The sequence below is a fragment of the Halichoerus grypus genome, chromosome 5, assembly GCF_964656455.1.
Source record: "Halichoerus grypus chromosome 5, mHalGry1.hap1.1, whole genome shotgun sequence".
In the NCBI taxonomy this organism is placed as follows: Eukaryota; Metazoa; Chordata; class Mammalia; order Carnivora; family Phocidae; genus Halichoerus; species Halichoerus grypus.
In genome coordinates, this window is record NC_135716.1 from 151668831 (window position 1) to 151694291 (window position 25461).

General features: G+C 45.5%; 1 protein-coding gene and 1 long non-coding RNA gene across 2 annotated transcripts; one reads left to right on the forward strand and one right to left on the reverse strand.

Moving 5' to 3' along the window:
* NSUN4 (NOP2/Sun RNA methyltransferase 4) lies at positions 1–17107 on the reverse strand. Its single transcript, XM_036065877.2, has 6 exons — positions 16994–17107; positions 12372–12715; positions 7921–8075; positions 4827–4987; positions 2091–2215; positions 1–1497 (listed from the first exon to the last, which is right to left on the reverse strand). Exons 1-6 carry the CDS (start codon positions 17084–17086, stop codon positions 1221–1223), a joined length of 1155 nt encoding a protein of 384 aa, XP_035921770.1. The 5' UTR covers positions 17087–17107; the 3' UTR covers positions 1–1220.
* LOC118518857 (uncharacterized) lies at positions 17106–24485 on the forward strand. Its single transcript, XR_013448196.1, has 5 exons — positions 17106–17232; positions 22575–22774; positions 22888–23088; positions 23343–24165; positions 24255–24485. It is a non-coding gene; the product is annotated as an uncharacterized LOC118518857 (long non-coding RNA).
* Positions 24486–25461: the final 976 nt, after the last annotated feature.

A 25461-nucleotide genomic window follows, 5' to 3' on the forward strand; every position in this document is an offset into this window, starting at 1 on the left:
TTTACAAGTGACCATAAGCAATTTTTAATATCCCTGCCATTAAGGGATTACCTTCTTTATGTTAGAGTGACAAAGACAACATAATTAGCATGCAGTCAGAATGATGTAATATTGCCCCAAACTTCACACCCTTGGGGAGGGGAGGCCCTGTGCTGCTGGGGAAGAGCTCTGAGGGACCGAGGGCTAGGCCAAACAACTAGAACCAGAGCTCAGCCACAGACCAGGAACAAGAAAAACAAAACAAAAAGCATAATATAACAGAAAAAGATATCAGATGCCTAGGTGCTCGGAAAGCAAAAGGAGGAGAGCTGCCATGAAGGAGGACGAGGAGCCTCATCTCCCACGGTCCCAACTGCCGCTACACCTCCAACAGCTCCCTGGCTACCTGGCCTACAGGAGCTCCAGGCACACCTGCTACAGGGCTGAACGACGGCAGAAGCGCCCAGGAGAGGATCACAGCCCTGTGGTTTGGGCAGCTTCCCCCGCCACCCGGGGCAGCAGTGCTGGGGGCGGCAGGAGCGGCTGCAAGGACGCAGCTCGGGAGAGCTTTCTCAGCGCTAGGAAGCGGATTATCATGATTGGCTTAACATTTTTAGTTGCTTGTTCCTTAAATTTGATCGGGGGCTGTCTGAAGGAACTACGGAGGCGCGTTTGGGCCCATCGGTTGCTGAGGACTGATCACACGCAGAACTCACTTCAAGTGTGAGAGGTGCTCTGTCACCAGAGGTCTGCCACCAGGCTGCCACCAAGAGGTCTCCTGGGCATTGGGGCCCTAGGAGCTGGTGCTCAGTAATGGCAGCTGGTACAAACGGCACTAACAGTACTTGGACTGACAGGAGGCCCCAACTACAGCCCCAGCTCTATGGAGCTTCAACAGTTTTATTGGCTAAATGCTTCTTCCCAAGTTTACAGCTTAAAGTGTAGGCCTGCTCACTGGCTCCTCCTTCTCAGCTCTTAATGGGGCAGGAACCTTTAGCACAGGCTTAGAAATGGGGGGAGAGGGTATAATAAGTGAGTTAGAAACCTGCTGATGCTCTCACAACTGGACAGCAGGACAGAAAAACTCCTACTTTCTAACGCTGAAAACTGTCTATAGAAAGACTTGAACAGGATGGAGATAGGACCCAGAGTGCATCTTTGCCATGGGTCTCAGTTTCTGGTGCCTCCACGGGAGTATACCCTTCACCCTCCTACACCAGGACTTCAGGAACAGGGTGATGCTATGTCAGCCTACACATTTTACAAAAGTACATAGGCCCGAAATTGGCCAAGAGGTTTGGGATTACCAGTTCCCCAACCTGGCAGGATGGGAAGAAAGAAAATGTGTCCATGAAAAGCTTTCGGAAGTGAGTCAGGTCTTCCACCTGAACCTTGATGCTGTATTGATTGGCCAGGAACTCGATGGTGCCTTGCACCACATACTCGTTCTGTAAGTGTGAGAGTGAGCAGGTGGAATAGACAACATGGCCTCCTGGTTTGGTGGCAAGGAGTCCAGCCCTGAAACCAGAAAGAGAGAAAAGCAGTGACTACTGAGCTTCCCAGAAGCAGAAGGACAACAGGGGGAGCTGGAAGCATGGATATTGGAGTCTACTGTGGGATGGGCAGCTGTGTTAGCTTCTGAAGTCCCTTCCACATAGATACACCGGAAGAGTCATTCTCAAGGCAGAGAGCAACCCAGCCTTACTCCATGGGCTCTCCGCCAGAGGCAATCCCCTGAACTCTGACTCTGCTTATGGTCCAAACGCTGATGCTAGCTAGCTATGCACTGAGTCCTTACCAGCCCTACAGGGCCTTGACTTCAGTCACTTTTTTCAAGCTTTCAAACTTGTGCTACTCACTGGGACTAGGACTAGCATGGAGGTAAGGCAACGTAAATGAATCTGTGCGGCCCACCCTATGTGTGTCCTACCACATAGGGTTTTCATGTTCCAGAGGACCCTCCTATCATGTCTGTCTCCTCCAGGTAGTTCCTCGATCAGAAGACCCTTCTGGGGACGATGGTTGTGGCAAGAGCTTCCGATCCCCCAGGCGACCAGCCCCCTGGAACACTGTGGCACGAAGTCGAGAGCGTGGGTCAATCTGTTACTCACGCGAGCAGCTGCACCTGAAGCATAGGCAACATCTGCCGCTCCTTCTTCCTCGACCGCTGAAAGATGTTGTTCTCGTCCTCGTGGAGGGAGTGGCGGTCTGTGGTACAGGGCACATCCACCAGCACCTGCCCAGAGGTGGTAAAGGGCACAGTATTAGAGCTCCTTACACGCTCTCTCCCTTAGGCCCTTGCCCTGAGAGGTTTCATACAGTGCTCCCTCTGCCCATCCTTCCGGTGCAGAGTATCTGACAAAGCTTCTCATTTTAACCTGGTAGACAACTGTGAAATAATGAGTGGGAAAACAGTATATTTAGGTATACTCACGGCTGGTCAAAAAGCCAAAGCCAATACCCAAATAACTATAATTAAATTAACTGATATCGACCTAGAAAGAAGTCTTTCTCTTCTTTTCTTTTTTAAGATTTTATTTTTAAGTAATCACTACACCCAACAACGTGGGACTCGAACCTACAACAATGAGATCAAGAGTCCCGTGTTCTACCAACTGAGCCAGCCAGGTGCTTCCTGGAAAGAAGTCTTTCATGCTTTAGGGCTCTGTCCTTGGCTCTGTCCTTAGCTATTTGAATGAAACATCCAATTTACAGGTGATAGAATGCCCAGAAGGTAGCTAATAGACTGAATAACAGGATCAGGATTCAAAATTATTTTATGCTGAGACATCATATCCAATATGGAAAAGTTTTAAAGTGAGAAATATAAAATCATTCACGCATTCACTAAGAGCCTATACTCTGTGCTAGGCACAAGAGACAAAAACAAAAATTAAAACAAAAGAAAAAGTTCTATAATTTATGTTTCCAAAGAAATCATCTATGGAAGAGATCTGTGAATTTTAGTTAAGCAGAAACTCCAAGTAAATTAATAATGATAATGGAAGCGTGCAAGCACAGGCTGAGTAACGATGACGGCCAGGTGTCTAATCTTCATGGCCAGGTACTGTGCTAAGTGCTCTCCTCAAACACGCTCTATGAATCATCTGCATAGTCCTACATAGCAATATTCCCTACTTTACAAATGGAGAGGCTGAAATTTCGGCAAGAGGAAGCAGCTTGCCCAAAGTCAGTAAGTGGCAGCCCTGTGGTACAGACACGGGTTAGGTGGACAGCAGAGGTCATGCTCTGTCCACTCCGTTCTGCTGTCTCCATGTCAAAAAAGCTGAACTGGGGATTCCTACACAGGCAAGAAGCAGGCCTCTTAAGCCTATCCAAGCTTCTATAAGCCTTGGTCTTTCAATTTCTTGGGGTGGTTGAGCCAGAATGGTGAGAACTGGACAGATTAGATCGAGTCAGATGACAATAGAGTGACAAGAGCTATGTATTTTTTTATATTTTTAGAAGTATATGTTTTTTTTTGTTTGTTTTTTGTTTTTTTTTTTTTAAGATTTTATTTATTTATTTGACAGAGAGAGACACAGCAAGAGAGGGAACACAAGCAGGGGGAGTGGGAGAGGGAGAAGCAGGCTTCCCGCTGAGCAGGAAGCCCGATGCGGGACTCGATCCCAGGACCTGGAATCATGACCTGAGCCGAAGGCAGACGCTTAACGACTGAGCCACCCAGGCGCCCCTAGAAGTATATGTTTTAATAAATACTTTTAGAATATGCCAATTAAAAGAAAATGCAAATAACTTAAAGATAGGAAATGACTTTCAACATCATTCATAATAAGAGAATATAAATTAGATGCTATCAGTTGGCAAAACCCAAAAAGTTTAAGAACACCAGTGGTGGCAGGATATGAGGACACGGAACTCTTCCGCGTTACCAGTAGGAAGGAAGCCGATGGAGCCTCCACAGAGAGTGATTTAGTACACTCTGTCAAAATCTTAGATGCAAAAAAAAAAAAAAAAAAAATCTTAGATGCATATAAACTGTTTTCCAGCAATGATACTTAAAAAGCATAAAACTTAAAAGGACTGAACCTCAGGGTACATTACTAAATGAAAAAACTGCAAAGTTCAAATAGTGAAATTAATACACCACCACTCCTTTTTTCAAAAATACACATACATTGGGGCGCCTGGGTGGCTCAGTCGGTTGGGCATCTGACTCTTGGTTTCGGCTCAGGTCATGATCTCAGGGTTGTGAGATCAAGCCCTGCATCAGGCTCCGGGCTGTGTGAAGCCTGCTTGAGATTCTCTCTCTCCCTCTGCCCCTTGCCCTGCTTGCGTGCACACATGTGCACACACTCTATCTCTCTAAAAAAAAAGAACCACACACATTTGTATTTGTATATCCACAAAGCATACATCTTAAAGGATACAGAAGAAAATATAAACAATGGTCATCTGTGGGGAGAGGAAGGATGGCTGTGAGACAGGAGTAAAAGGGAAGCATACTTCTCACTAGATACCCTTTTGCACCTTCTGAATTTTGCACCATGTGCTGTATTAATATTCAAAAATAAATTAGCTTATTCATATTTATTTTAATCAGGGTTTCTGAGCAACCAAGTGAGTTGAGAAGTAAAATAAGTCTACTAACCCTTTTCCCACTCAGTCAGGTTCAAACTCTTTCCTGCTAATTGTCTCTAATGAAGATACCACCAACGATTGTGCAGATGGCTGTGTTCTCCCAGTCACCCATGGAGATGGCCAGGTCCAGAAATGGCCCTCCATCCTCAAATATGGAGGGCTGGATCCTACCTGCTGAGGGCCTGGAGCTGGGACAGGAAGGCCAGATTTGGCTAGCTGGATGTCTCAGGTCAGGAATCACTCACCCGGTCATAGGTGTCCCCCTCCAGTTCTCCCCACTTCCTGCCATCCCATGAGGTGACTCGAACTCGATTTCTATCCCTGATATCTTGAGGCACATAGCTGTGAAGGACCCTCTGTAGTCTGCCTGTTCGAGAAGTGGACACATCATTGGCAGCGAGATTGCCTGTGGGAATATAAATTTTAGCATTGTTTTTTCTAATTCTGGAAAAAAATGCCATTGGAACTTTGATAGGGGTTGCACTGAATCTATAGATGGTTGTGGGTAGTAAGGACATTTTATGCCTGTGAGAATAAAGAAACTTCAAGGCCATGCCCCAACGAAACATCCCACCAGCAATGGTGCTGATGGAGAGTCAGACCAATTATTGGGCATAGCCAATCAATGCAAACCCCAGGGGCAGAGGCAAGTGGAGAAGACATGTTTATTATGTACATGGCACAGTACTAGACACTCTAAAGCAGGGGTTGCAAAGGCAACCACAAACCCAGGCCAGAGAGGATATATAAATAAATAAAGTAGACCAAGTATGAATATTTCTAAATAAGTATGCTCTCTCCTACTTTTTTGAAATGTGTCTCTCTCTTCATTTTTGGCAGATACTACACATTATTTACAAAAATTTTTTTCCCTCTCATTCCTTAGTAATTTTTTTCCCTCTCATTCCTTAGAACTCCAATTTTATTTGAGGGAGAGGGGAGCAATGTGCCCCATTTCTTAGCCTCTTTTTATAACTAAGTTATGACTAAGTTTTGGTCAATGAGTTGTAGGCATAATTATTGCGTGGGACTTATGGGAAGATGTTTAAAAGAAGCTAACACAATTAGATGCACCCCTTTTAACCAATCTTTTCTTCCTGCCTTGAATTTGAATGTGATAACTGGAGTTCTAGCAGCCATCTTGGACCATGAGGCAATCCTGAGGATGGAAGCCTGAAATAAAATAGGCTGCAAAAAGAAAGAAGGAGCCCAAGTCCCTGATGTTTGTGGACACTCCATACCAGCCCTGGACTGCCTATATCCCAGCTCTCTTATATAAGAGAGAAAAACTTTTCTTCTTTAAGCCAGTGCATTGATTTTCTATTGTATATGGCAAACCTAATCCTAACTGATTCACCATCTTTTTTTTTTTTTAAAGATTTTTATTTATTTATTGAGAGAGATAGTGATAGAGAGAGAGCATGAGAGGGGGAGAGTCAGAGGGAGAAGCAGACTCCCCGCCGAGCAGGGAGCCTGATGCGGGACTTGATCCCAGGACTCCAGGATCATGACCTGAGCTGAAGGCAGTCACCTAAACAACTGAGCCACCCAGGCGCCCTCACCATCTATCTTTTACTTTCCCTTTTGTGACAGACACAAAGTTCAAGAAATAGTTCACTTTGCTCTTGGCTCTACTGTAAGAGAAAACATTACTGCAAGCTTGATGATAAATTGTGATTGATACCTGGCCTCAGAGTCAAGAAGTGAAAGGGAGAGGCAGGAACTATGGTGAAGAACTAGAGAGTGCATACCTTATACCTTATGGGAGTGATCACTACCATGCCAGCTTAGTGTTCCCACAAAGATATAGAGTCCCAATTTTTGAGGGCACTTAAAGAAGTAAAAATCGGATTCTCTGCTCAAGAGGAATTTGCAGAAGGACATGAACGGAGTACAGAAAAGCTGGGTTCCAGTTCTGGCTCTATCTCCAACTCAGGTAAAAGTATCTAATCTCTTTAGGACTCAATTTCCCCCTCCCTAAAATAGGAGGGCTAAACTAGGGAAACTCAGTTGCTTCCTTCCACTGAGATGAAGGACTCCCTTGGGTAAGGAGCTGGGAAGGGGGCAAGGTGCTGGTAATTTAGTACACCTTAGAAAAGCAACTCTCAATGACCTCTCCTTGGCTCTTCTCCTGCCTCTTAGTTCAAGTTCCTCCTCTTCCAAGTAACCCCACCTCACTCATCCCCTTTCTCGTGGATTCCCACAGCACTCAGTCAGATCAGCACAGCCCAGCACAGAGGCTGGGCTCTCCTGCACTGGACTCATTAAACCCTATCAACACTTTTTCTCCTCTCCCTCTGCACTTCCAAAAGGTAAGATCAAATGTGGTACCTTGCAATCACCTACAGGGCCAACCATGAGGCTGGAAGCTAACCAAAACTGTGCAAGCTGGCTGACGAGAACTGGAAGAGAAGGGGCCAGCCCCGCAAAAAAGGCTCAGGGATAAGGCAAGAGAAGCCTGACTGACCTCCAGGGTGAGTGGAAAAACAACAGCCCCTGTCTGGATAGTTCTCAGGTCTCCAGGGAAAAAAGGCTGCCTGTTTTAAGGCAGGACATCAGCCAGTAGATAGCCGAACACTTACAGTGCACATGGCCCGGGCTGGTGGCTGCAAGTACTGAGATGAATAAAACTTGGGCCTGTCGCCAAGGAATTCATTCTTAAAGAGGGAGACGATGCGTACCCGGTAAAGCTCTGGTGCAAGGCTAATGTGCCTACGGTTGCCAGGGTGACACCCACGGCATGGGAGCATAGGACACAGGCGACGCTTTGCAACCGGCCGGCAGAGGTCATGAGGGGAGACTTCCAGGAGGTGGCACACTTGAGCTGAGGCCGAAAGCTAAAAGGCTATAGGCAGGCCAGCTGGGATAGGGTGGAGGGTATTCTAGAGAGAAAATGGAACAGGAGCAAAAGATGGAGGCTGATTCAAATAAGAGAGAGTAGCAGAATGTGGCTGAAGAACACAAAGTCTGGGGAAGAATGACATAAAGCCATAAAGGGTGGCTGCAGCCAGATCTTACTGCTTTAGTTGGCAGACTAACGAAACGAACCTAACCTTAGAGACAAAAGTAAACAGATACAGAGGAATGAAAGTGTCATATGTAGATTGATCAGGGCCCTGGTTTAATCTGCCTTCGGAGACCTTGCTCGGCTCAGCAATATTCCTTGGCCAACTGACAGAGGAAGAGAGGAGAAAACTGCAAACAAAAATACACCACCTTAGCAAGCGAGCACTGTACCCCCTCTGACCCTGGGACCAGAGAGCCCATCCTATTCGGGAGGCCCCTGACTGGGTGAGGGAGGGAGCCCTCCCTGCCCAAGACACCAGGCCTCTGACTTACGGCAGCAGCCAGTCTGAAGCAGTGCTAGTGTCTTTCCCCCGGGCGCTGCACATAAGTCAAGCACAGTGTCGCCAGGCTGCAGGCCAAGGGCCAGGACAGGCAGCAAGGAAGCAGCATCCATCAGGTAGTAGTCCATGACACCCAGGCTGCCAAGCCTAGAAGAGAGGAGACCACCTTAGAGTCAAATTCTAGGTCAGGAGACCCAATGGAAGTCAAGGCCACCAAGTCCATGCCCTCAGGCGCTACTGAGTTCTATTCAGCAAAAACTCATTTCTCAGACCCACTCACTCACTCATTCATCCACACCGCAGCCAGAGTGACCCAGTTAAAACACAGATTGAGAGGTATCTGGCTGGCTCAGTCAGTGGAGCATGCAACTCTTGATCTCAGGGTTGTGGGGTTTTTTGTTGTTTTGTTTTGTTTAAGGATTTTATTTATTTATTAGAGAGAAAGAAGAGAAAGTGCACGCATTAGGGTGGGGGGGGAGAAGCAGAGGGGGAAGGAGAGGGACAAGCCAACTCACGCTGAGTTCGGAGCCAGATGCGGTCCAATCCCAAGACCCCGAGATCATAACCCAAGCTGAAGCCAAGAGCCTGAGGCCCAACCTACTGAGCCACTGAGGTGCCTCCAGCGTTGTGGGCTTGAGCCCCATGTTGGGTGCAGAGATCACTTAAAAAGAAAATCTTAAAAACAAAACAAAACAAAACCCCACATATCAATTCACTCTAATCCAGCCAAGCTAGCCATCTTGCCCTTCCTTAATTAAGCCAGGTATGTTCTAATCTAAGGCTTTTATAGCTGTTCTACTTTCTACCCGCAAAACTGTTCCCCCAAACAGCCCTGATTTGATTCCTCACTTTTTTCAGTCTCTCCTCAAAGTTCTCTCCACAAAAAGTTATCTCATCAGAGAGGCACTGGCATTCCCTGACTACTCTATCTAAAAATAGCACCCCTACTCCCATCACCTCCTATCTCTCTGTTACATTACTTTTCTTTAAAGCCTTATTGTTCACTTTATATACATGTACAGATGTGTGTGTGTGTGTGTGTGTCCTCTCCTCCTCCTCCCTCTTTAGAATGAAGGCAGAGACTGTAATAACCCCAGCACCTAAAACACCGCCTGGCATATAGGAGGAACTCGGTCTTACTGGATTACATATTAAGACACAAAATTGTTTGTGGGTTTAGAGAAGAATACCATTAATTGTGCCTCTCACAGTCACCTGAGTCAGGCCTGATGAAGAAATAGGCCCTCATTAGGTAAAGGAAGGGGAAGAAAGGGAAGAAGAGAGGAAGGGAGGAAGAAACAGGAGCATTCCAAGAGCAGAAAAAAAGAGCAAGCAAAGGCATGGAAGCAGGGAAACTCATAGCTCCTTTCAGAAACAGTGAGAAACCTGGTGTAGTAGAAATACAAGGTGAATGAGATTGAGGTTGGAAAGCAGATAGAGGCCAGGTTGTAAAAAGCCTTAAACCCTATCCTAAGGAGTCTGGACTGTAACCTGCAGGCAGTTACCAAAGTTTGTAAAGAAAGGGACATGATCATCTGAATAGAGTTTTAGAAAGCTAGGTGGGTTAGAAAGAACAAATTAGAAATAGACCAAGTGAGAAGGCTGTGATAAGAGTCCAAGGCACGAAGATAGGCAGGAACCATGTGGATAGAGACAACAGACAACAGCAACCTAACGGTCACAGGACTCCTCACTCCCAGGCCAGTTTTCATAAGCCATTCTCCTGCCTGACACACAGCTCAGCCATTGGGGACAGACTCAAGGAGACAGAAACCTGATCCTTGCTGCCCTAACAGGAAGGCTCTGGGAGAAAGATGTGACAAGACATGAGACATAGCACCACTGAGGATCCACTACAAGAGCTACAGTCCCCAGGTTTGAGGTTGTGACACCTTCACAAGTAGACTCAGAGTATGGTGGGATATTTTCAAAGTCTAATCACACTTGGATTGTCCCTGAAACTGTGTGCCTCATGCCTCATGGAGAATGACAAGAAATCTGAGAAAAGCACAGAATTCCTATCACACTAGCACAGGTCTATGAAACCCATTCTCATCAGTTCCTTCCTTTTGGAAGTGTCACTCGACTCTTTTTTGGTTCAGTTTTGAAATCTGCTGAAAGTTACAGTCCCTCTTTAAAAAAAAAAAAAGGCACAACAATTTTTCAGATAATTTCAGGAGATTCCTGGACTCCGTAAATACATCCTTGACCTCCTGGGAGATTAGGATTCCCTTGATTTATATGGAACCTATCAACACAAGAAGGAAACCCAAACCTCTCTGAGTAGAAGCCAAGCACCTCAGGCAACTTAGGAAACCACATGGTGCTGCATCCACAGTTCTGCCTAAAACCAGAGCCTCCAAATTGATCTCCAACCCTGCCCCAATCTATCTCCCTCTCACCCCAATTTACTAACATGATCTTCCTAAAGCATAACTTTGATGAGAAGAATACCACCAGTAAGAGATACTGTTTGTGAGTGCTATACTGTAGGTGCTGTACTAGTGTCTCAGATACATCACTTCATTTAGTCCTCACTAGGACCCTGTGAGGCAGGAGAACCCAGATTCCAGAGCCAGACCATCTGGATTCAGCCCAGCTGCTCAACAACTGTGTGCCTTTAGCAAATTACTCAACTTCTCTGTGCATCAGTGTCCTCGTCTATAATAAGAGTACCTACCAGACAGGATGATTGTGAGGATTAAAGGAATTAATAGAAGTTACGTGCTTAGAACAATAGCTGGCACATGAGCTAGAGTATCAGTGCCATTATTTTCCAGATTCATTTCCAGATAAGGAAACCAAGGGTCAGTTATCCAAAGCTACATGCCCAGTAAGTGATGAAGGCAAAATCCAAATCTAGGTTTTCTTGACTCCAAATCCCATGCTTATAACCACTGTGCATTACTGCCTTTCCCCTACTCAAAAATCCTTTCCAGTGGTTCTCTAGAACAGATCTTGGCAATTTACAGCAATATGGAACTAAAGGGTGCATGGTCTGAAGCCATCCAGCCCTGGCAAGTCTAGCCGTTTATAAGCAACCCTGGGCCATCAGGAAAATCCCCTTCTCTAAACCTGTAAGTTCCTGGCATTCAAGATTCCCACACATAGCCCCCCCCCCACATACTCTTCTAGCCTCACCTCCTAGTTTTCCTAAGCATGCAATCTTCCCTCAAGCCAGTAGCTAGAACTATTGCAAAAGCTTCCTAATTTACATCCCCATTTCATATGTCATACATAGCCTTGCCCCTCTCCAATCTGTTTTCCACACAGCAGCCAGAATTTTTTTTTAATTTTTTTGTAATTTTTTTTTTAAAGATTTTATTTATTCATTTGAGACACAGAGATACAGAGAGAGAGAGAGAGAGAAAGCATGAGCAGGGAGAGAGGCAGAGGGAGAGGGAGAAGCAGGCTCCTCGCTGAGCCAGGAGCCCGATGTGGGGCTCGATCCCAGGACGCTGGGATCACGACCCGAGCTGAAGGCAGATGCTTAACCATCTGAGCCACCCAGGCGCCCCAGCAGCCAGAATTTTAAAAATTCAAATCTGGTCATGTCATTCCCCACCTTAAAACTTTTCATGGCTCCCTCTCTCTTTTAGAGAAAAAGTCCAAAATCCCACATGGCCTAGAAGACCTTCAAAATCTGGCTTCTGCCAGCTTCTGTAGCCTTGCACCCCCATCCACACCCTCATGCCACCAGCTTTAATTCCTACTCATTTTCAGGTCTTAGCTTAAATTTTATTTCCTCAGAAAAGACTGGGTTAGATCTCCTAATTATAAAACTTTATAGCATCTTGTACTTTTCCTTCGTAGCACTTATCACAATTATAGTTTCTTAACTATTGTCTTCCTCACTAGACTATAAGTTCCATGAAAGCTTCAGCTGAGCACTGCATGAGAAGACCAGAAGTCCCCTCATCACCAACCCCTCTGGTACTAACTTTGTGTCCCTAGGTAAGTCTCCCTTGTTCTTTGGTACCAGGAGGTTACTTGTCCTACTCACTTGGATGAGTAGCTAAGAGGGCAAAATGAGAAAGCAGTTGCAAATAATACACATTTTAACTGTAGAGGGCACGGGAAGTGCGCAAATTAGAGATGACTGTCTTCCACAGGGGAAAACAGAGCAGAACAGGTTCTGGGATCAACCTGCCTGGGTCTAAATACTAGCTGTACCACTTGCTCTCTTAGGGACCTAAAGCAAGCAAGTACCTTAACTTCTCTGCACCTGTCTCCTCAAATGTAAAAGAGGAACAATAAGATTACCTACCTCAGAGGGCTGTTGACAGAACAAAAGGAGATAACACACACACAACACTTAGAAAAACACCTAGCATATATAAGCACTCGAAAAATATCAGCAATATTATGATCCTTATGAAACAGGACAAGAGCTGGGTCTCTTTCTGTCTACTTCCAGCACACTCAGGACAACCCAGATCCTACCTGGCAGGAGGGAACCGACTGACATCCCCTCTGGCAAAAGTGAAGCATCGAAGGTTCGGGCTGTAGGCCCCGGAGGCTGGAGTTGGAGTTGGAGTCTGGCCACCCTTGGGCTCCAGTTCCCCGCGGGAAATGGCTTCCTTCACAAAGTCCCTGGCCCTCAGTTGCTCCAGCTCACCACTCACATGATCCCAGGCAGCAAAGTTATTGACCAGTGCACCATACTTCTGCTCTGAAAGGAGACTGACCCGGATGGATGGCCAGAGATCACCAAATTGCACACTGTAAGTCATGTCAAAATTCTGCAGAGCCAGTTGAGTGGCAGGAAATTTGGGCTCTGTGGCAGCCTGAAAGGAAAAGAACAGGCTTATTGGTCTTCCAGTCTTGCCTCTCCCCTACCACCTGACCTCACCAATACCTCAGAGCCCTACAGCAAACGCGGATCCAGCCACTGCCCACTCCTGCCTCTGCATCCTGCCTCTGCCCGCCAGAAAAGAAGTATGAAAGAGAAAAGTAGTGGGGAGCTGGCCTTTCTGTCTCAGGGTTGTGAGAAAACAAGCTGTAGCTCTCACAACAGCATGTGCGGGCCATCAAAAAAGGGGGCAATCCTTGAGGCCTGGGAGTAAGAAGAACTTAAGAGAATGGAAGCTCGGGCGCCTGGGTGGCTCAGTTGGTTGGGCGACTGCCTTCGGCTCAGGTCATGATCCTGGAGTCCCTGGATCGAGTCCCGCATCGGGCTCCCTGCTCGGCAGGGAGTCTGCTTCTCCCTCTGACCCTCCCCCCTCTCATGTGCTCTCTTTCTCTCTCTCTCTCAAATAAATGAATAAATAAAATCTTTAAAAAAAAAAAAAAAAAAAGAGAATGGAAGCTCACGATAGGACTTTTGAGGAGAGTCTACAGAAGGTTGGAAGAAACTATGAGGGCCCTGGGGGAAGTCTCAGCCTTAAAAACAAAAGATGCTTTCTCTCTGAACAGCCCTTCCGTCTTCTAAGGCATTTTCTTGTCTCCTAGCTTATGTGAGCACCACAAAAGACAGACAGCTCAGTGGGATACAAATATCAACTTCCACATTTGATGGAAAGATAAAGGTAACTTACCTAAGGTCATGCGGTGACTGACACCATAATGCTCAGAATCACAGGGTTGAGGGTCATTTTGGGAGAGTTCCTAGAGCCCAGGAAGGTGGGATAAGGAGAACTCCTAGAAACCTTGTGGTATAAACCAAAACAGGGACTTCTATGGGGGTAGTAGAGAGGGACAGGATTCAGGCGTGCAGAGCATAAACACAGATTAAAAGGAAAATGAAGACATCAGCTGAGGGGTCCTCAGGTAGGTTCTTGTGGCCACAGCTGGGACACTCGGTCGGGCTAGCAGTCCTATTACTGTCTGTTCATTTTGCTCTGGCCTACACTTTGGTCTGGTCAGAACTCTTCCTCTGGCCCTCATTTCTTGTTATGGCGGGGACTCTTGCTCCGACCATGACCTTTGCCGGGGTGGGGACTATTGCTCCGGCTCCTGCTACGGTGAGGACTCCTGCCGTGGCCCCGCCTCTTGCCGTGGCGGGGACTCTTACTTCGGCTCCGACTTTCACCACGGAGGGCACTCTTGCCCGTGCCCTGACTTTTGCTATGTTGAGAACTCTCACTCTGGCCCTGATTTCCATTACACTGAGGACTCTCGCTCTTATCCTGACTTATGCTTTGGTGGGAACTACTGCTCCGGCTCTGACTTCTCTTTTGACTGGGACTCCTGTTCCGGCTCTGACTTCTTTGAGGGTCGAGACTCTTGCTTTGACTTTGACTTCTGCTGGGGTGGTGGCTATTCTCACTCCGGCCCCGATTTCTGCTTTGGTGGGTAGTCTTGCTCTGGCTGTCACTACTCTGGCATTCACTAATAACAACAGCTGAACTGCAGCTGAGATCAGTGCTACAGCTGGAAGTCTTGGAAGAAGGCAAAGGACAGCTATAGGGAACCTGGGGGGGCTCTTTGCAGCAGCCTCGAGGAGCCACAGAGTAGACATGGAGGCCACAGGGCATGGTGTCACAGGCCACAGGGTGGCACCGGGCTTGGGGGACAATGGGTAAACTTTGAGGATCAAAGGGTGCTCGCAAAGGGATAAAAGAGTAGATGTGGGTGGAACAGGGAGGTGGCACAGGCTGGCGATGAGGTTGGGGTGGGCCCCTGGGAGTGCTATAGATGCCACAGGGGGGCACCATGGTCAGTTTATGACACTGAGGGGGGCCGAGGATTGGACAAGGATCAGAGGTGGGGGGAACCACAGAATATATATGGGTATTGCACGGGGGTCCTATGGGGAGTCCATAGGAGGTGCTCTGAACATAACTATTGGGTGGGACAGGACAAAGAGGAAGGCGAAGGGGAAGACAAGTGGGGAGAACAGGTTTGAGGGTTTTAGGGATCACAGTAGGTAAGGCAGGTCCTTGGGGAAGTTCTTTGGGGCAGGGATTTGAGCAAGTGGTAATGGATGTCACCATACAAGAAGGACCAGAAGGGCAGGAGGGAGGTGGAGGAGAGGCACTGGCCTTAGGGGGCCTGGGCAGGTCAAGAGGAGTGTGCTGGAGAGGGATGATCAGGGAGCGACATCTGTGGAGAGCACGTGGTTGTTTTAACTCTGAGGATTTGGGGGACTTCACTTGTGGGCCAACTGAGGTAGGGAGAGGGGGTTCGTTATAGCCTCTGCGGGGGGGTGACTGGGGTGGAGATATAAACTGGTTGCCCGGGGGTGAAGGGAAGGAGAAGACAGAATAAGGACAGTGAGAGGACAGGGGAAGAGGTGGTTCCTGGGGACAGGGGGGACAAGAAATCGTGGTGCCTGGCTCTACAAAGAGGCAAGAGTTCCCACCAGTCTCCCAGGCGAAAATGGACTCAAAGCAAGGCTTCACAGGAGCCTGGGACTGGGGTGAGCAAGGAGAACAAGTACTCCTAGCAGGTAGACGGATGGCACAACAAGGGCTACCAGGGGCAGCCTCTTGAGAAAAATGGGAATAGTGAAAGGAGCCCTCCTGAGGTGAGCTGGGAGAGCCAGATGTGCCTGCCTGAGAAGAAAGTGGGGAGCCACAGCAATTTTTCCCAAGGGGCAGGTCAAGCTGTGGTTTAGGTTCACAAGGGTCTGGAGGCTTAAGGTGGCTACGGCAAAAGCTGCCAGTGTGTGGGGAAGATGCAGGGGAAGGTGGAGGGTCATTGTAACTTCTGCCTGAGGACCAGGGACAGAGCAGAGGGGAGACCCTGGGCCCAGTTTCCAAAACCCTGGGAGACAGGGGTGGGGAAACTACAGATCTAATTTCCACCGGCCGGTGAGCAAGAGGAGGTGAAATAAGGACGGCAGTTCCCAGGGGCCTATTAGTAAGAGTAGGTGAAATGATGGGGCAAGTTCCCTGGGACCCAGGAGTGATGGAAGATGAAATCATGGGGCCAGTTTCCAAAGGCCCATGAGGGAGGATAGGAGAAGTCACCGGGCTGGTTCCCAAGGGCCGATGAGGGAGAGTAGGGGAAGTCACCGGGCTGGTTACCAGGACTGAAGGGTATCCACCACAATAACAGAGGCAAGCCTGCTGGTCAATGCAAGGGCTTCGGGGACAGGGATGCGGTGTTCTCGGGGGACTGATCCAGCTGCAATAAGGGCTCCGTGGACGAACAGGGGGTGACCCCAGAAGGCTGAACCGCTCAAAACAAGGGCTCGAAGGGGGCGAACCAGAGAGGATAGGCTCGCGGCGGAAAGGCCTTCCAAGGAGTGGAGAACATGGTTCAAACGAACATCTCCCCGGGCGCAGGGGAGGCTGTGAAGGTGGAGAGGGGCGCGGTGGGGGCGGGGAGGGAATCGGTCGAGGTAGGGAGGGGGGCGTGGCGGTTAGGGAAGAAATTCCTGGCCTACAGGTGAGGCCAGAGAAAGGGTCTCTGGAGAAGTGGGGAGAGTCCAGGGGGTGAGGGGAGTCGCTGCACCCTTTGCCTGAGTTTGGGGAAAGGCCAGGAGGGTGGGCAGGATGATCGCTGTAACCTTTCCTGGACGCCAGAGGCAGCTCGAGGGTGAGGATGGGGTTGAATCCTTTCTCGGAGGGCGGCGCAGACCCAGGAAGGAAGGGGTTGTCGCTAAAACATTTTTCGAGGGGTGAGGGCGGCCGGGCTGAAAGTTCTAGGAGGAAAGGCGGAGAAGAGGTCATGGAGGGAGGGAGAAAGGGGGGACGGGGTAGGAAAGAAGGGGAGGGAGAGGGAGGAGGGGAAGTGGAAGGGGTAGTGGGGGCCAAGGGGACGGTAATCGAGAGCCGGGGAACAAGAAGCGGTGACATAACTGAAAGAATGAGGGCGGCGGTGATGACGTAACTTAGAGGGGCGGAGTCGGGAGGGCTCAGACGTAACCCGAGCGACAGCCCAAGCCTTGTGACGAAATAAAAGGGCGATAGAAGCGAATACGTAACAGATGTGAAAGGGAGGAGCCTAGTGACGCACCCTGAGGGGCGGGGAAAAGAGGCCGAAGGCGTTCCCGAGGGGCGGGAGCAGTGAACCTATCCGAGAGGGTTGGGAAGTGGCGGGGCTGGAGAAGTTTCCCGAGGGGCGGCGGCAAAAGGCCGCTATCGCTGTTCCCTCCTGGGCCACCGGCCGGATCTTACCCATTTCTTCTTATGTCGATGTCTCCGCGGGATGGTCGCGAAGTGTGCACGCTTCAGCACGTCCCGAACTCGTCTCACTACCAGCGCAGCCATATCAGCGTGCACCGCCGAATAATTCCGACCGGAACCGCAACAGCGGACCCGCGGGTTCCGGAGAGGTGGTGGCGCCACTCTGGGCGAAAATAGGAGGGAATTCCGGCGGTCTCTCTTCCGGGGTTCAGCCCACCTTTACAAACCAGGTGCAAACCCCGCTCCGCCAGGGATCTTCTGTGGGTGTTGGGAAAGAGGAACCACTCGCACAGAAAGATGCCTCTGCTTGGAGCATTGGGAGAGACTGCGTAAAGGCCCCTAACCCAGTTGGGGGATCAGAGAGGACTAGGCGCTGGCAGTTGAGTACTGAAAGAGTTAGCTAGGCAAAAAGGGTCAGGAAGGGCCTTCCAAGCAGAAAGATCCTGAGGCAGAGAAAAACGAGGACAGATTTGTGGGCAGAGGCGGATTTGTAGTGGAGCTAACGAAGCTTGAAGAACCTATATCCAGTGCCCCTTCCAAGGCTCTGTCCTTAATATTGTATTGTTTTTCTTACCAAGAGGGCCCTTGAATTGTGTAAGCTGTAGGCGCCACAGAACTTGACTTCACCATAGGGAGCCCGTAGAAAGGAAGAATATGATCAGATAGGTGTTTTTAAAAATGATCATCTGGGAGCTTACCGGTTGGTGAATACACCGAAGTGCTGGGAGAGAGCATGGAAACTCCATGTCCTTTCCCTATCTATACCTTGCACTATGCATCTCTTCCATCTGACTGTCCTGAGTTATATCCTTTAGTAATAAACCAGTGATCAAGTGAGAAACGGGTCTCCTGAGAGCTATGAGCTGCTCCAGCAAGTTACTACAGCCCAAGGAGGGGGTCGTGGGGACCTCTGATCTCTAGGTAGTGAGTCAGAAGTACAGATGTGAGCTGTCACCCAGTGGAGCTTAAGTATTCAGAAGTAATCAGTCACTGTTTCAAACTCCATCGAAGAGTCATATCGCTTTCAGAAGGCAGGAAATTTGAGTACATTTTTACTGGAGTTACAGGAGTGATGAAGCAAGTGTGAATTTTAAGACAACAATCTCTTCACTACCATAGAAAATTAGAAGTAGTGAAGAAACTTTGTAGCAGTTTGAGCTTTTCCAGTATTTTATGGATTGTGAACTGTCAAAGCTACATGTGAATGAGGGAATTTTTAACCTTTGCTCAAACTGTGTTCTTTTTTTTTTTTTTTTTAAGATTTTATTTATTTGTCAGAGAGTGAGAGCAAGCACAGCCGGGGGAGAGCACAAGCAGGGTGAGCAGCGGCAGGCAGGAGGAGAAATAGGCTCCCCACTGAGCAAAGAGCCCCATCCAGGACTTGATCCCCGGAGCCTGGGATCATGACCTGAGCCAAAGGCAGACACTCAACCAACTGAGCCATCCAGGCTTCCCTAAACAGTATTATTCTTAATGTGAGTTGTAAAGTTCCAGTGAAAAACATACACTTTTATTTCCACATTTACAGGAGTAGTTACCAAAACTTTAAATATCACAAATAGAATCTTGTGTTTATCACTAAAAAAAAAAAGAAAAATCATCTGATAGTTGATGATTGGAGTAAATAGGATTATGGCAGGGAAATCAGATGAGAGAAGATGGTTCTGAATTAGTGTAGTGCCAGTGAGGCTAGAAAAGGATTGATTCCACTTACAATTCAGAGAGAATACAGGATTTGTTGATTGATTGGCCCCATCTATTTAAACTAGTACATGCTACACCACCAGTTAATAGCTGTCCTCTTAACCTGCTTTTATTATATCATGTATTTTTTCATACAGTCTGCTAAATTATAATTTTCAAAAGATTGGAAACATAATTCTTATACAAAGATAAAATGAACACATGCCAAAGATTTTATTTATCATAATAAACTGCTTCTCCATTATTATCCTAAATAATGAGGGAACCAGCTAGATGGTAACTTGTTCAAATGAGGGGCACCTGGGTGGCTCAGTCGTTAAGCGTTTGCCTTCAGCTCAGGTCATGATCCCAGCATCCTGGGATCGAGCCCCGCATCGGGCTCCCTGCTCAGCGGGAAGCCTGCTTCTCCCTCTCCCACTCCCCCTGCTTGTGTTCCCTCTCTTGCTGTCTCTCTCTCTCTGTCAAATGAATAATAAATAAAATCTTTAAAAAAAAAAGACTTGTTCAAATGAGAATTTGAGTTTAAGAGATTTAGGTTATCAGCCAAAGGAATACTGAAATCAATTTGCTAAGAGTTGTAAAAACATTAATATCTTATTAAGTAATAAACTGTAATGCTTATTGCTTCTACCAGATGGAAATCAATTCCATCTCTACTGATCAAAATTCAGTTGCATTACTATGGCTAGGAATCATTTGCATTGCCATTGGTTTTCTACAAGTTAACCTTTACCCCTACAAAGTTCTGCAGTAGCCTAGTCAATATAAAGTCTATCAAAGGTATACCCTAGCACTACGGTGAAGGAGCACCCAGTAATTCTCTCCTGCCCCTTTACGAGTTCTGGACAATTTTTCTTACTATTTTCCCCCTCATTAGAATGTAAGATTTTAAAAATCAAGGATTTTGTTTATTTTTTTTAAAAGATTTTATTTATTTGAGAGAGAGAGAATGAGAGAGAGAGCACATGAGAAGGGGGAGGGTCAGAGGGAGAAGCAGACTCCCTGCCGAGCAGGGAGCCCGATGCGGGACTCGATGCGGGACTCGATCCAGGGACTCGATCCAGGGACTCTAGAATCATGACCTGAGCCAAAGGCAGTCGCTTAACCAACTGAGTCACCCAGGCGCCCAAGGATTTTGTTTATTCATTGTTGAATTATCAGCACCTAGAACTGTGTATGGTACATATTTTGCTCTCAATAAATATTTATTGAATGAGTGAGTGAGTGAGTGAGTGAAAGATGAGAAATTTGTTACAGGGACCTAGCACTTGTAACATGGAGGGAGATATGTGCATAGAGAAAAGCCTTTTTTTAAAAAAAGTTCATGGCAGCTCTTTCTGCCCACCAGTCCTGTGCCCATGCTATCATAAAAACACTTTTTTGCACCAAAAGAAAGAAAGAAAAAAGAAATGGCTCATGACATTTAAATCCAGATAAGGATCCAGTCAGTGAGCAGAGATTGAATACTCTAAATAGGAGGTATCCCAGAATACCTGTTCTCAAAGGTTTATACCAAATATGGAGTGTCAGGACCACAATCACCTTGTGAAGGACCCCTTCCAACCCCCAACCTCCTGTTTACCCATCGGCGCCTGGGTGGCTCTGTCTTCGGCTCAGTTCGGCTCCCTGCTCAGCAGGGAGCCTGCTTTTCCTTCTCCCTCTGCAGCTCCCCCTGCTTGTGCTCTCTCTCTTAAATAAATAATAAATAAAAATCTTTAAAAAAGAACAGTCTTTAAATATTAGGACGCTTTTAAGCTCACAATAGTGGGCGCAAGTTTTTCAAAATCCTAATTTATTTTATTTTATTTTAAGTAATCTCTATGCCCAACGTGGGGCTCAAACCCACAACCCTGAGATCAAGAGTTGCACACTCCACCGACTGAGCCAGCCAGGCGCCCCTCCCAATCCTCATTTTGCTTGAAAGCTAAATTTTTATCTCTTACAACTAGTACTATCAATTGTTTTCCTTGAAGTGACAGGCTTACTTTGTTCATTTTTCAAGAAAATGCTATTAAAATATAATTGATTTTTTTTAATATAATTGATTTTTGTCTATTGATCTTATATCCTGAGATCTTGCTAAGCTAAATTATGTTTTGATAACTTTTTTGGAAATATTTTCACTTTTTCTATGCACGAGGTTATGTCTTCTATAAAGACACTTTTACTTCTTTCCAATCTGAATTCCTTTTTTTTCCTTTGCATCCTTTTACTGTTTATAATTTACAGTACACAGTTCAATACAGGTGTTAGTAGACTGACTTGTGTCCATTCTTCGGGGGAAAGCATTCAGTATTTCATCATTATATATGATGTTAACTCTAGCTTTTTTTTTTTACAACAGGTGTCCTTTACTAGATTGAGAAAGTTGCCTTCTTTCCTACTTTGCTAAGATTTTTTTAAAAATCATGAATGAGGGGCACCTGGGTGGCTCTTTCTTTAAGCGTCTGCCTTCGGCTCAGGTCATGATCCCAGGGTCCTGAAATCAAGCCCCACATTGGGCTCCCTGCTCAGCGGGAAGCCTGCTTCTCCCTCTCCCACTCCCCTTCCTGGTGTTCCCTCTCTCGCTGTGTCTCTCTGTCAAATAAATAAATAAAATCTTTTAAAAATAATAATAATAAAAAATAAAAATCATGAATGGTTGTCGACTTTCTTCAAATGCTTTTCCTGCATTTGAGTTGATCATATGTTTTTTTCTGCTTTATCGTTAATATGATGAATTATATTGACTGATTTTCAAATGATGAACCAACTTTGCATTCCTGTAAAAAAACATACAAGTTCATGATGTATTATTCTTTTTATATATTGTTACATTCTTGCATTTGTGTTCATGGAGCATAATGACCGGAAATTTTCTTTTTCTGTAATATCTTTGATTTTGATGTAGGGTAATGCTGAACTCATAAATGAGTTTGTGAACTATCCCTTCACTTCTATTTTCTGTAAGAATTTTTATAGAATTGGTATCATTTCTTCCTTAAATTATTATTATTTTTTAGTTTTATTTATTTATTTATTTATTTTTAAGATTTTATTTATTTATTTGTCAGAGAGAGACCGCGAGAGAGGGAACACAAGCAGGGGGAGTGGGAGAGGGAGAAGCAGGCTTCCCGTGGAGCAGGGAGCCCGATGCGGGGCTAGATCCCAGGACCCTGGGATCATGACCTGAGCTGAAGGCAGACGCTTAACGACTGAGCCACCCAGGTGCCCCTAGTTTTATTTATTTAAGTAATCTCTCCACCCAATGTGGGGCTCAAACTCACAACCCCAAGATCAAGAGTCACATGCTCTTCCGACTGAGCCAGCCAGGCACCACTCTTCCTTTTATTTATTTATTTATTTATTTATTTATTTATATTTATTTTTTAATTTTTTTTAATTTTTATTTTTTTTGCCACTCTTCCTTAAATTCTTGCGAATTCAGCAGTGAAGACTTCTGGGCCTGGAGTTGGGTGTTTGGGTGTTTTTTTGTTTTTTGTTTTTGTTTTGCAGGGGTGGGGAGTACAGGGTGAGGAGGAAGGGAAGGCTTTTAATTATGAATTCAATTTCTTTCGTTGATATAGGGCAGTGATTTTCAACCAGAGATGATGCCCCTTCCCCAGGGGACACTTGGTAACCTCTGGAGATATTTGGGATTATTATAACTAGACGGTGCTTCTGGCATCTGGTGGGTAGAAGCCAGGGATGCTGCTGCAAACCCTATGCCCCCACACAAAGAATTATCTAGCCCAAAATGTCAAGACTGCTAAAATTTGAGAAACCCTGATATAGGGCTATTTGAATTTTCCAATTCTTCTTGTAGCAGTTTTGACTATTTGAGACTTTTATTTTATTTTATTTTTTAAATATTTTATTTATTTGACAGAGAGAGACACAGCGAGAGAACGAACACAAGCAGGAGGAGTGGGAGAGGGAGAAGCAGGCTTCCCGCGAAGGAGGGAGCCCGATGCAGGGCTTGATCCCAGAACCCTGGGATCATGACCTGAGCCGAAGGAAGACGCTTAACGACTGAGCCACTCAGGCGCCCCAACAATTTGAGACTTTTAAAGAATATGTTCATTTCATGTAAGTTGGCAGATTTCTTCCTTTTAGTGTGTTTAGCAAGGGGCGTCAAACTACAGCACAGGCCAAATTCAGCCTTCCACCCATTTTTTAAATACTGCTTTATTTTTACACAGCCACACCTTTCATTTACTGTGGTTCCCTTACTACTACAACAATAGAGATGAATGGTTGCTCTAGAGATCATATGCCCCACAATCCAAAAATATTTGCTATCTGAATCTTCACAGAAAAAAGTTGCTGACCCGATTTGTAGGATCTATAGTAATGTCCCGTCTCTCATCACGGATACTGGTAATTTGTGTCTTCTCTCTCAGGTAATTTTATCAGCCTAACTAGAGGTTTATTTTATTGAACTTTACAAAGAAACAGTTTGTGGTTTTGTTGGTTTTCTCCTTTCTTTTCTACTTCATAAATTTCTTTATAATTTCTTTCTTTCTACTTAATGTGTTATTTTTATTGCTAACTACCTTTTAAATAAAATTTTTAAATAAAATACCTATTCTATTACCCATTTATTGTTTCTTTTAAGTTTTTTTTTTTTTTAAGATTTTATTTATTTATTTGACAGAGACACAGAAAGAGAGAGCGCACAAGCAAGGGGAGCAGCAGAGGGAGAGGAAGAAGCAGGCTCTCCGCTGAGCAAGGAGCCCTACGCGGGGCTCAATCCCAGGACCCTGGGATCCTGACCTTAGCCAAAGGCAGATGCTTAACAGCTGAGCCACCCAGGCACCCCTTGTTTCTTTCAAGTTTTTATTTATAGAATTTATATATAGAATTTATATATAACATATAGTGTAATGTTGGCTTCAGTAGAATTTAGTGATTCATCACTTATATCACTTATATAACACCCAGTGCTCATCCCCTCAATACCCATCACCCATCTAGCCCATCTCCCGCCTACCTCCCCTCCAGCAACCCTCAGTTTGTTCTCTATCATTAAGAATCTCTTATGGTTTGCCTCCCTCTTTTTTTTTTCCTTCCTTCCCCTATTTACCCATTTATTTACCATTTCTGGGACTGTTCATTTCTTTATGTAGATCAAAGTTTCCATTTAGTGTCTTTTTTTTTTTTTAAGAACTTCCTTTAATCTTTCTTAGAGTCCAAGTCTGCTGACAATGAATTCTCTCACCTTTCATTTGTTTAAAACATCCTAATTTTTTAAGGATATTTTCACTAGATATGGAATTCTGGTATATTTACTTCTTTCCACACTTTAAAGATTTGTTTTCTTAAGAGAAGTGGGTAGTAATTTACTGTTGTGCCTCTGTATGTAATGCATCTTTTCTCTTTGAGATTTTCTTATCACTAGTTTTCAGCAATTTGGGGATAAGTGACTTGATGTGATTTCCTGTTTATTCTGGCTGGAGTCTGTTGAGCTTCTGGGAACTGTGAGTTTATAATTTTCATTATACTTGGAAAATTTCAACCATTACTGTTTCAAATTTTTTTAAAAGATTTATTTATTTATTGGAGACAGAGAGAGCACAAGGAAGGGCAGAGGGAGAAGCAGACACCCCACTGATCAGGGAGCCCGATGCGGGGCTTGATCCCAGGATCCCGAGATCAAGACCCAAGTGAAGGCAGATGCTCACCTGACTGAGCCACCCAGGCACCCCTCAAAATTTTTTTCTGTTCCAAAACATCAACTTTTCTTTCATTTGTAACATTCCTTCAAATAAAGTAATTTGGTATACTTCAAAAAAAGTAATTTTGGTAAAAAAAATTTCTTTTCTTTCTTCCCTCCAATCTCCCCCTCCCCCTTCTGCGCCATTTGGTATTATCTCACAGCTTACCTTTTCCTTGTTCATCTATTTTTAGTGTTTCTTTTTCTCTTGTGCTTCAAGTTTTTATAGTTTCTGCTGCTGTGTCTTCAAGAACATACAAGCACACCTATTCTTTTTCTTCTTCAGTGTGTAATCTTTTGCCAATCTTAAGTGAATTTTAAATTTCAGATATTGTACTTTTTTTTTTTGAGAACGAGAACACGCAAGTGGGGGCAGGGGGAAAGGGAGAGAATCTCAAGCAGACTTGGCGCTGAGCGAGGAGCCCATCTGGGGCTCAATCTCACAACCCTGAGATCATGACCTGAGCCGAAACCAGGAGTTGGACACTTAACTGAGCCACCCAGGTGCCCCCAGATATTGTACTTTTAAGTTCCAAAAATTCTATCTGATTCATTTTATACTTTCTACTTCTCTCATTATGTTCATTTCCATTAAATCCTTGGGTATATTTGTAATAGTGCTTTCAAAATCCTTGTCTACTATTTTATCATCTTATCATCATCTGTCTGTTTTTATTGACTATTTTTCTCCTGGTCACATTTGCCTGCTTTTTTTGCATGTCTAGTGATTTTTTATTGAATGTTTGGTATTATAAAATTTACATTGTTGAATGCTGGATCTTGTTGACTTCTTTTAAAAAGTCTTGGACTTTGTTCTGGCAGGCAGTCAGGTATTTTTGTGAATCAGCTTGATCCTTTCAAGGCTCCTTTTTAAGATGGGGTATAGACTATCCTGAGTGGCCTCTTTCTAGGGCTAATTTTAGCCCTACTGCTGAAACGCCCTCTTCTGGAGTTCAAGTTCAATGCTTGTTCATTGAACAACAGGTGTTCAACATGTTCAATAGAATTCCCCACATTAGCTCGTCAAAACTCAAATATCTCCCAGCCTTCTGTTAACTTT

What these genes read in the sequence shown, in the direction of transcription:
- NSUN4 (XM_036065877.2), bottom strand. Translation starts at nt 17,086, where the DNA reads ATGGCTGCGCTGGTAGTGAGACGAGTTCGGGACGTGCTGAAGCGTGCA. An exon ending in GCTTCAGACTGGCTGCTGCC is followed by an intron (nt 4,988 to 7,920) that starts GTAAGTCAGAGG and finishes ATATTCCCACAG; the next exon opens with GCAATCTCGCTGCCAATGAT. An exon ending in AGGGGGACACCTATGACCGG is followed by an intron (nt 2,216 to 4,826) that starts GTGAGTGATTCC and finishes ACCTCTGGGCAG; the next exon opens with GTGCTGGTGGATGTGCCCTG.